The 8,544-nt window shown below is 39.0% G+C and overlaps 2 protein-coding genes and 1 long non-coding RNA gene across 4 annotated transcripts; 2 read left to right on the top strand and 1 right to left on the bottom strand.

Moving 5' to 3' along the window:
• Positions 1-4: 4 nt before the first annotated feature.
• On the bottom strand, positions 5-3,942 carry LOC134197810 (uncharacterized). The gene is made up of 10 exons (XM_062667157.1): positions 3,810-3,942; positions 3,567-3,756; positions 1,266-1,405; positions 1,090-1,207; positions 968-1,026; positions 789-905; positions 523-609; positions 399-459; positions 247-333; positions 5-189 (listed from the first exon to the last, which is right to left on the bottom strand). Exons 1-10 carry the CDS (start codon positions 3,918-3,920, stop codon positions 176-178), a joined length of 984 nt encoding a protein of 327 aa, XP_062523141.1. The 5' UTR covers positions 3,921-3,942; the 3' UTR covers positions 5-175.
• Positions 3,943-3,994: 52 nt separating this feature from the next.
• On the top strand, positions 3,995-7,718 carry LOC134197811 (uncharacterized). 2 transcript variants are annotated; one of them, XM_062667159.1, is made up of 6 exons: positions 3,995-4,140; positions 4,203-4,343; positions 5,076-5,152; positions 6,158-6,225; positions 7,327-7,402; positions 7,467-7,718. In XM_062667159.1, exons 1-6 carry the CDS (start codon positions 4,065-4,067, stop codon positions 7,518-7,520), a joined length of 492 nt encoding a protein of 163 aa, XP_062523143.1. In that variant the 5' UTR covers positions 3,995-4,064; the 3' UTR covers positions 7,521-7,718. The 2 variants fall into 2 exon arrangements, with proteins under 2 accessions (XP_062523143.1, XP_062523142.1); XM_062667158.1 differs by having other exon boundaries at positions 4,018-4,140; positions 7,463-7,718.
• LOC134197814 (uncharacterized) lies at positions 4,350-4,918 on the top strand. The gene is made up of 2 exons (XR_009972699.1): positions 4,350-4,599; positions 4,658-4,918. It is a non-coding gene; the product is annotated as an uncharacterized LOC134197814 (long non-coding RNA).
• Positions 7,719-8,544: the final 826 nt, after the last annotated feature.

Raw genomic sequence — 8,544 nt, forward strand, 5'->3', positions numbered from 1 at the left:
AGGATTCCGAGGCACGAGCATGCTGGGCTGTTTGTAATGAAAAAACACAATTTACTACAAGCAGACGCGCAACTATTCCTATAAACAGTAAGCATGTAACCGCTAACAGAATTCAAAATTTCAGCTGTGTCTAGAGTCTAGAGTAGGAAGCTTCTTAGGTGGCGCCAACTGGACGTCACGTGGGAAACGCTATCAAAGAGACAATATTGTAAATAAATTCTTTGTAAGATACCAATAACGTCCAACCTCGGTCTTTTAGTCCATACGTAAAATTCTGGTAGCAGCGATCAACGTAGTAGGCCAGAGCTCCTCGAACTATGATTGCTACTGCAGCTGCAAGAGTCACGTGATGTTGATTGCCCTCTAGTTTTGCAATAGGTACTATTTATATATCTTACCGATGGCGTAGACAACACCAGCCAACATATGATCAATGCCTGAGTTCCATTCGAAGCCCAGCTGCCGTCAAATACATACAATAGTAATATTCGATATTTTCAGAGAGTCGATGCATTGACTTACATGAACACACTTCAAGGCTATGTAAATTGGCTCAAGAAGAGCGAAGATTCCCCACGCCCAAATCATCCATCTTGTTTCAGTGACTATCTGGAGATCAAAAGAGTGTTGCCTGCATGCTCGAATGTTTCTCAACATGTCAAATAAGGGTTGCATGGAGACATGCACTATTTTAATTAATCAAATAATTGGTGGCAGCACCCAAGTTGATGTATCACATAACAAATGCTTGCAATCATATGTGTGTGAGTGCTTTTCAATTAACTTACCCCAATGAAGACATCGATTGCCATGATGAGAGTCAGAAGCACAAGGATAGGTAAGAGAATTTTTTCAGCCAAAAGTGCATTTAGCAGTGGATGATAGACAAATATGAGGAGACTAGCCTACAAAAGCATAGCAAAAATAAATTCCCCACGACCGTTATGCTCGAAAGACACTGATGTACAGCAATTTGTAAGTCAAACAGGATGAGTGTGGTACATCGACTGTATGATCGAAACATTTCTGTAATAGATAAGGAACAATAACTGCAGCAATTACTCATAGTCAAACCAACAGTGGATTAACTCTGGAGAATTGGGTCGGCTCCAACAATTCGGAACTCCAGCCAACGAAACTCTTTTGATACCACATATGCAAGAATGACGATAGGAATAGCTCCCACACCAAACACAGATAGTCTTACCTATAATTAAGGCATTTAACGTTTATCACTCATACACAACTCGGATAACCAGAAATACAATTTTTATGATTGTCTTTTTTGTAATGAAGAAATTCCAGAATATGTAGGCACCTATGATGATCACTGCAGCAATAAATGCCCACAGTTCAAATTCCCTTTCTCTGATGACTCCATGCCAAGCATAGAACATAAGAAATCCTAAAAAAACCCTTGGATTAGCTACATTAGAAGCATGAAACTAACCTATTCAAAAACATCTCTGTCCATCCGTCCGTTTGTCTGTCTGTCTGTCTGCCATCTACACTGATTGACTGGTCTGACTGTAACTCTTGAATTACAATGTACAAATTTAGTGAAGAATTCTCTTTATACAAGAACAAAAATTGTTCATATTTGATTATTCTCACCCATACCCATTGAGTATTATGTCACCAATCTATCACTTTACATGTATTTCTTAACCAAGTAGAATAAGTCATATCTCAAGAAGTTCAATGCCCTAACCAAATGAAGGTGTCTGCTTATGTCTTGCTCATTTGTTTCATGCCATTACAATAGATCAGCATATGGCTGGAACACTGTACTCTAGCGTGTTTCATTAGTGATTATTTATCCAACCTGCAATCGTGTGTCTGTTTATGTGTTTGTCACAGTAAGCACGTTTGCTTAAAAGTTACTTTTAATTACTGAAAATAAATCCCGGTCTTCATCTATTCAATAAATTATCATGAAGACGGATTTACTTTAAATGTCAAATCACATTTTTCTTTACAACAAACATCCGTCACACATATGGGTCTGTAATCTACACGAGAATGAGAATAATAGGTTTCTTAGCTGAAGACTACCAAGGTAGCACTTACTGGAATAATTATACTAATGTATATGACAATATCAGCTATGGTGAGTAAGTAAGTTATCATACAATAGGAGTGCAGCATGAGGTTACGAATGTTTGCACTGCAGGCACACAAGGATACCATTGAATGTGGAACATCTTGAGGGCTAGATTGCTCTTGACACAAGCAAGTAATCTCTCCTGTGTAGGAGTAAGCAACAGTAGCATACTGCAGTTTAGCGGACAGCATTAATGCAACGGTCTAAACGCAGTAGAGAAACTTGCAATTTCTGGACAGAAAGTGGAAGCTTGAAACCAAAGAGATCGCAGAAAGGTTAGGTAGTGAGCATATAAGGTGTGCTCTAACTCCAGATGTTCTGCTACAGTACTTGTAATTCACATTTTGGCATTGCAACACCCAAGCCAAGCAGTTTTTCAGGCAGTCTAGATTATTTATAAGAATATGCAGGAAGATGAAGGTCACTTTCACTTTCAACCTCCACCCTCTTATTCATAACAACATTTTATCATGACAAGGTACAGTTACTTTCTATTTGCTTGACAGGAAAACATACCAAAATGTAAGGACAGTGGGGTTACTGCCTCTATTAGTCAGAAATTGAGGATTTCAGATTATCGGGTGTCCAAATTACGAGGTCTGACTGTATCCCATTTGCCTAGGAACTTGTTATAATACCCCGAAAGAAGAAAATTGTGTGGGAATAAGATTAGGCAATTTCAGAACACATAGCTATTAGTGTCGAATTAAAATTTGTGTGATAACAAGTCCAACCTAACCAATTTGTGAGTTAATCTCACTCCATCAATTTAATTGCATGATGAGCTGCCATCACACAAATGACATGAATTTCTTCTTTCAGGGTAATTTGTGCTAGTAGTAGTGGCAGTAGCCATAATATAAGGTCACTTATTTCATGCACTTGGCAGGCTTGACATAGTAGGGCGTGTGTGCATAGTGGAATCAATTCTGTCATCATAAAATTCTAGACACCAAGAGGAGCATCTAGAAGCTGTGGCATAATTCAAGAAAGTATTCTTGTGCAATAAGAATAGACTGAGCTGAAAGGCAAACTAAAAGCCACCCTCAAATAAAACCTCCCTCAAATGGTAGCCACGACTTGTACAGAATCGAGTTTAATTAGGCGGTGACTTTTCTGGCAACTTTACAGTACTTATAGAAAATTAGATTCATGGAACTTCAATAGTTTTGCAACTGAATACTTTTTGTTTCAGAATTGCTAAATACATACGTCAAAACTGTACAGTACAGTACTTGTTTTTGATGTGTGTTGGACTTACAGTGTGTCGACCCTTTAATATTAACAATTCCCAATACAAACTGCCTGCCTACCTTTTCCCACCATATTTCAACTCAATCTTCAGTCCTGCATATATTAACTAATATTTCACTATAATTGCCATTATTATTTATAGATAAGCCAGCTTAGCTGCTTAATTAAGATACTAAAAATTTAGTTAGGATATTTGATTGGCAATTACCAAGATTGACAAACAAAGTTATAGCAAAGAACAAATCCCGAAGTCTGTCTTCTTCACTTTCGGACGACGGGATGTCGCGGGCAGCTTCTACAATCTTGTAGATAGTCATGGTACCGACTGCTAGAATGCTGACAGTAGACAGCACGAGGAAAGCCCATTCTGTTTTGTCTAGAACTGCCAGCCTCTTGGCCTGCAAAATTTGGAAGTATTTCTTCACTTCAAAAGTAACAGAAACAAGCACACCTTCCCAAAAACTGTGTCCTGCAGTTTCTCCTCTTTTCCTGTTAGCTGGTCGTAGTCAGTTGACGACAGCGACGGCGAGTCCTCTTCTGTCATAGTAAACAGTTGACTCATTAATTTAAGAAACGAATTTCTGAAGATTTCTAGCGCCCTAGACTACGCAGTGCTACATGTACAGTGTACAGAAGACAGGAGGTAATCACGTGATGCACATGAAGACAGTAGACTCTAATCCGGGAGATTTATGTACGCGATCGAATGGCAAGTTACTGCTTCACTGTGTTTGCAGGCTCAAAGGTAGGAGTGAGACCAGAATATCTAACAGCAGCCAAAGGCAGGTGAAAACAAGAACGAGCCCTAGTAGTTGACGCCTTGACGATGTACATTCCTTTCCAGAGCTTGGGAAAGCGTTAGCAGAACGAAGATGTAGTCTCATATACGGCGGTAGCAGTTTGGGACTTCTAGGTGCTGTCGCCAAATCTGTGGAGGATCACGGTGGTAAAGTGACGGGCATCTTACCCAAATTCTTTGCTGAACGTAAGTTACTTTTCGTGTTCCGAGCAAGAATGAGGGTAAACGTACAGTTGTACACTCACTCAGTTACTAAAATTATACTTACCATTTGCTTATATATCTCATATTATATATAAGCCGTTTATATTCTCAGTTGAAAGCACGTCTTCTTCATACAGTGGCCAGTTTTAGAGGATATGACACGACACACGCGTCTGTTTTGAATGCTTGAAAGACACCATCAAGGTGCCATTTCACTCTTGTTCACACATCTTTTGCAGTATGTAGTGCATCCTACTTGTTAATTAATGCTTGGACATGGTGAATTTATTTTGTAGCTGGTGATGAACACTTACAGGAAGTGAAGAAAACATTGTCGCTAGGAAATACTTACATGCTTACGTATAAGCATGCTAATAGCAAAATTATTGTTGAGTATTTGTGGCACGTTAGTAACTTACTGTACAGTACTGTAGTACAGTGTATTGTAACATGGAATTTGTGGGTATGGTTTAGTATTAATAATTTATATACCAGTAGTTATTTTACTAAACAATTCTCTTATCTCACTTTTACAAGCAAATATTTACTATACTAGACTGCTCTGAGTAAGAACAGCTATACACTTTGCATTGCGCATCTGGACTCTTGAGATCTGAGCTTGAGATCTGGACATTTTTTTTTGTCTATGGGACACTTCCATGGACTCCATGCAATATCTTGAATGTGCACGTACAGAAATGTTTTCTATTACAGGAGAAGGACACACAGCCATTGGTGAGGAAGTACTTGTGGAGGATCTCGCTGCTAGGAAAGTTATTATGCTTGAAAAGGCAAGGTCTCTATCAAGTTGATGAATTGAGGAAAGTCTGGATATACTAAGATATAAAGCAAAATGTGCTCTGTTGACTAAATTAATATTATATCTCTTTTATCCGTACACTAACTACTGACTTTAGTCTAGGGTGGTCTTCAATTTTGTTTTTCAAGTGCTCGGAATGGTTGATGATATTTGCTATGGAGCTCTTCTCAGCTGACAGCATGCTATCCAAGTTTGCGTGAAACCATACTTGTTTCTATCCCACAATCGTTGACTCATGATTGTTATGTATCATCTTTCAAGATGCTTATAATTGTCCTTTAAAGTTTTCTTTGACAATATCACAAACAGAATCGTTTTCCTGTCAGCTACTGTAGCTCCAAGCAGCCAGTTTGCTTCTATAGTTAACTTCAATGTCACCAAAAGTGCATTGTGTTTATTGAATGGTTATTCGCAACTCCTAGACTTGTGACTTTTAGTTTGCTATAGATTTCACATTTGCCCAGTTTGAACTACTCCAACAATCTCTCGTTTTATACCTAATCTTATTTACGATAAAACACATTTCCTTTCTCTGGACACATATATTCAAATGGCCACGTCTTGTACACAGAAGGCAGTAGGTGTTTGTAGAATCTTAGTAATGTGTAAGGTTGTTGCAGTAGTTTTGCTGTCAGTTGGGTTACACAAAGAAACAATTGGTGCCTGCACACATGAAGAACACAGTTGATGCCAGAGATGACTATACTTGAGATTGTTATCATTTTAAAAAAGACGAATAGTATTGGTATGGTATGAGGTTGCCAAGTAGTTTTATAGGTGATTGAGTCATGACGTAGCTTGATAAACTTGTAACCACATACAGAAAATTTGGCAAATACATTTCTGAGAGGCTGACCTCTCCTTGCAACCGTTCTTACAAGATTACAGATTAAGATGAAAGTAGTATTTTATTTAATAATTAATCAATTCGTGAATTGATTTGTCAAGTATTAATTATTGTTATTTTTCTGAACAGAGTGATGGGTTCATTGCTTTACCGGGTGGCTTTGGCACTTTAGATGAGTTCTTTGAAGTTCTAGTTCTGTAAGTCAAAACACAGAACAGTACGGTAGTAAGTTGTTGACAATTTATGTACAGATATTCTACTGATCCTATTATTTATTGAATCAGCTTTTTTCGAGGACACTGAAATCTTTATATTTTTAATGAATCAAGTTCTTTCCGAGGTGCACCTTCAGTGTATTTTAATTAATCTTTATTTGTCTTCTGTCATCTTCGTCACCAATGATTCACTGTACCTCATTAGCTTTGGTGTACGCATTTTGCATTGACTAACAAACCCAAACTTTACAAGAGACGTATTTCTCTTCTTCTGTGGGAATCTTACCAGCAGAGCATGTATAATAAAAAAAGCGCATGTACAAAAAGAAACTCTTGTATACAGAAAGTTCTTCAAGGTGGAAAAAAACTATTTTCTTTACAAAACAGTAGTTTCACTAGAACAAAAGTCTTGAAAATAGCTTTATTCGATAAAAAATAGGATCTGTAGGGTAGTATATTTTGGTGTTTTTGCATGCTGACTTTTACCAGCTATGTGTAGACTGGGGCTGCAAAAAAATGTCAATTAGTCACATTGTCTCACATACAAAATGATACTGAAAGTTAGGAGTTAGTCTGGCCAGACCCCTTTCTGCTGCTGCCTGAGACTAGTTAACAGTAATTTGCTGGTTGCCATGTGACTGTCTCATGTCTGGCATATACAGTATGTTGAGTACACTGTATTATGCTTTCTTGACGTGCAAGAGAATGATGCAGGGTACTCTGGTCATTGTTGATTCTACTGTAGGTGCATTGGTATCTTGTTATCAGGTATCACACTCTACATACATCTATGTAACAAATGTAAAGCACAACAGGTTTAGTTACTTGTTACTGCGTATTTGCATTCTCTTACCTCCATGCTATGTATGGTTTGGTTTTGATAGCTAGGGGATTGGCTTCCAGTTGTGTATCTTAGATAGTTATTTCAGTCTAGCCTGAGACTCATCAGTTTTAGATAAGTGGCAATCTTGTAGTATGTGTGTGCCTTTATTTGGAATATATACACAAGAGTGCATGCGAATGATCTACTCAGTACTTTGTGCAGTACTTTGTGTTATTGGTGTGTTTTCTTGTGCTGCTCAGGCGCCAGCTGAATCAAAGCAAGTCACCTATTGGTCTTCTCAATGTAAGCAACTACTATCAACATCTGACCAAATTGGTATGTTCCTACTAGATAACATATTAGGTCATCTTGGTAATGCAGAGCAATTGTTTTCAGACAGATTTTGTTGTGGATGAAGGCTTTGCTATCCAAGATCACAGAAATCTGTTTCTAGTTTCAGATAAGCCTGTACAACTGGTCGACATGCTGATTGGTAACTTGAAAGGCAACTGAGTCCATGTTTGTCTGAACTTTTGTGTATGTATCATGCGTGATTTAGAGCATGGCGGCCATTTTGTGCTAGGAATTAAATTCCCTATGTGTTTCATTTTATCACTAATAGCAATAGAGTTATTATTGCGTTCGTATCTGACGTTTGAGTGACTGCAAGAGATGCGGGTTTCAAGCTTGTCGGTGTCATACCTATCTGTCTCTATAAATACACTAGCATATGTGGGCGTTGCGTTGCTACGTTTTTAGCAGTTTTTGTCAGCAGTGGGCGCTTTCAGTTGGTGTTTTCGCTAGTAGTTAGACAACAACTGATGTGTGACGTTGGACAAGCTTATAGAGGTGGCAAAGGATGAATCCAATGGTAGATCACGCGTTGTGCGACCGCTACAGTCTATTTGTCGAAGAATTAGTGCCAGTTTGTTTGCTCCCGTGGTTCGTGGAGTTCGGGGAGAGAAGAAGGAGTCTAGGAGTGAAATACGTCTGCCCGGACTTGGACAGATGTCATCTGGGGTTTCTCGTGCTAGTGTGCAGGACTCTCCGCCGCTTTCTCCGCGGAGTCGTCGGGAAAGAAAACAGGCCGTTTGCGGAAGCCCGTTTACAGGGTTGGCGAGTGGAACGTCGATGAAGCGCAGAAAAGAGCAGTCTGTATTTGCGAAGACGTTCAGGGTGAGGATGTTGGGTCAAGGAGGTGTGGGGAAGTCAGGTAATAACTAGCTAGAGGCAGCCTAGCTTGCACATGTTTACACATCCATGGCCACTCAGTAACCACCAGGTACAGAGTGCGTTTTGACTCCAGTCCATGCAGTGACCATGCAATACCGTTGCATGTGATCGACTTGCTGCATTAGAAGCACAGTTGATTTAATTAGAAGACACTAGAAGAATGCTCTGATTTTGATTTCCTTCTTCTAGGCTCTGCTTTTTCTGTATATCTTTCTTGACTGCCTTTGGGCACTGTAGGGCTGCTG

This window comes from Corticium candelabrum, chromosome 22 (assembly GCF_963422355.1).
Source record: "Corticium candelabrum chromosome 22, ooCorCand1.1, whole genome shotgun sequence".
Classification (NCBI taxonomy): Eukaryota; Metazoa; Porifera; class Homoscleromorpha; order Homosclerophorida; family Plakinidae; genus Corticium; species Corticium candelabrum.

Excerpts from the sequence above, each read along its gene's own strand:
- LOC134197810 (XM_062667157.1), bottom strand. The coding sequence starts at position 3,920 with ATGAGTCAACTGTTTACTATGACAGAAGAGGACTCGCCGTCGCTGTCG. Across the intron at positions 3,757-3,809 it reads AGGACACAGTTTTTGGGAAG|GCCAAGAGGCTGGCAGTTCT; the intron begins GTGTGCTTGTTT and ends CAAATTTTGCAG. Across the intron at positions 1,027-1,089 it reads AGCCGACCCAATTCTCCAGA|AAATGTTTCGATCATACAGT; the intron begins GTTAATCCACTG and ends TATCTATTACAG.
- LOC134197811 (XM_062667158.1), top strand. The coding sequence starts at position 4,065 with ATGGCAAGTTACTGCTTCACTGTGTTTGCAGGCTCAAAGGTAGGAGTG. Across the intron at positions 4,141-4,202 it reads ATATCTAACAGCAGCCAAAG|AGCTTGGGAAAGCGTTAGCA; the intron begins GCAGGTGAAAAC and ends ATTCCTTTCCAG. Across the intron at positions 6,226-7,326 it reads TTCTTTGAAGTTCTAGTTCT|GCGCCAGCTGAATCAAAGCA; the intron begins GTAAGTCAAAAC and ends TGTGCTGCTCAG.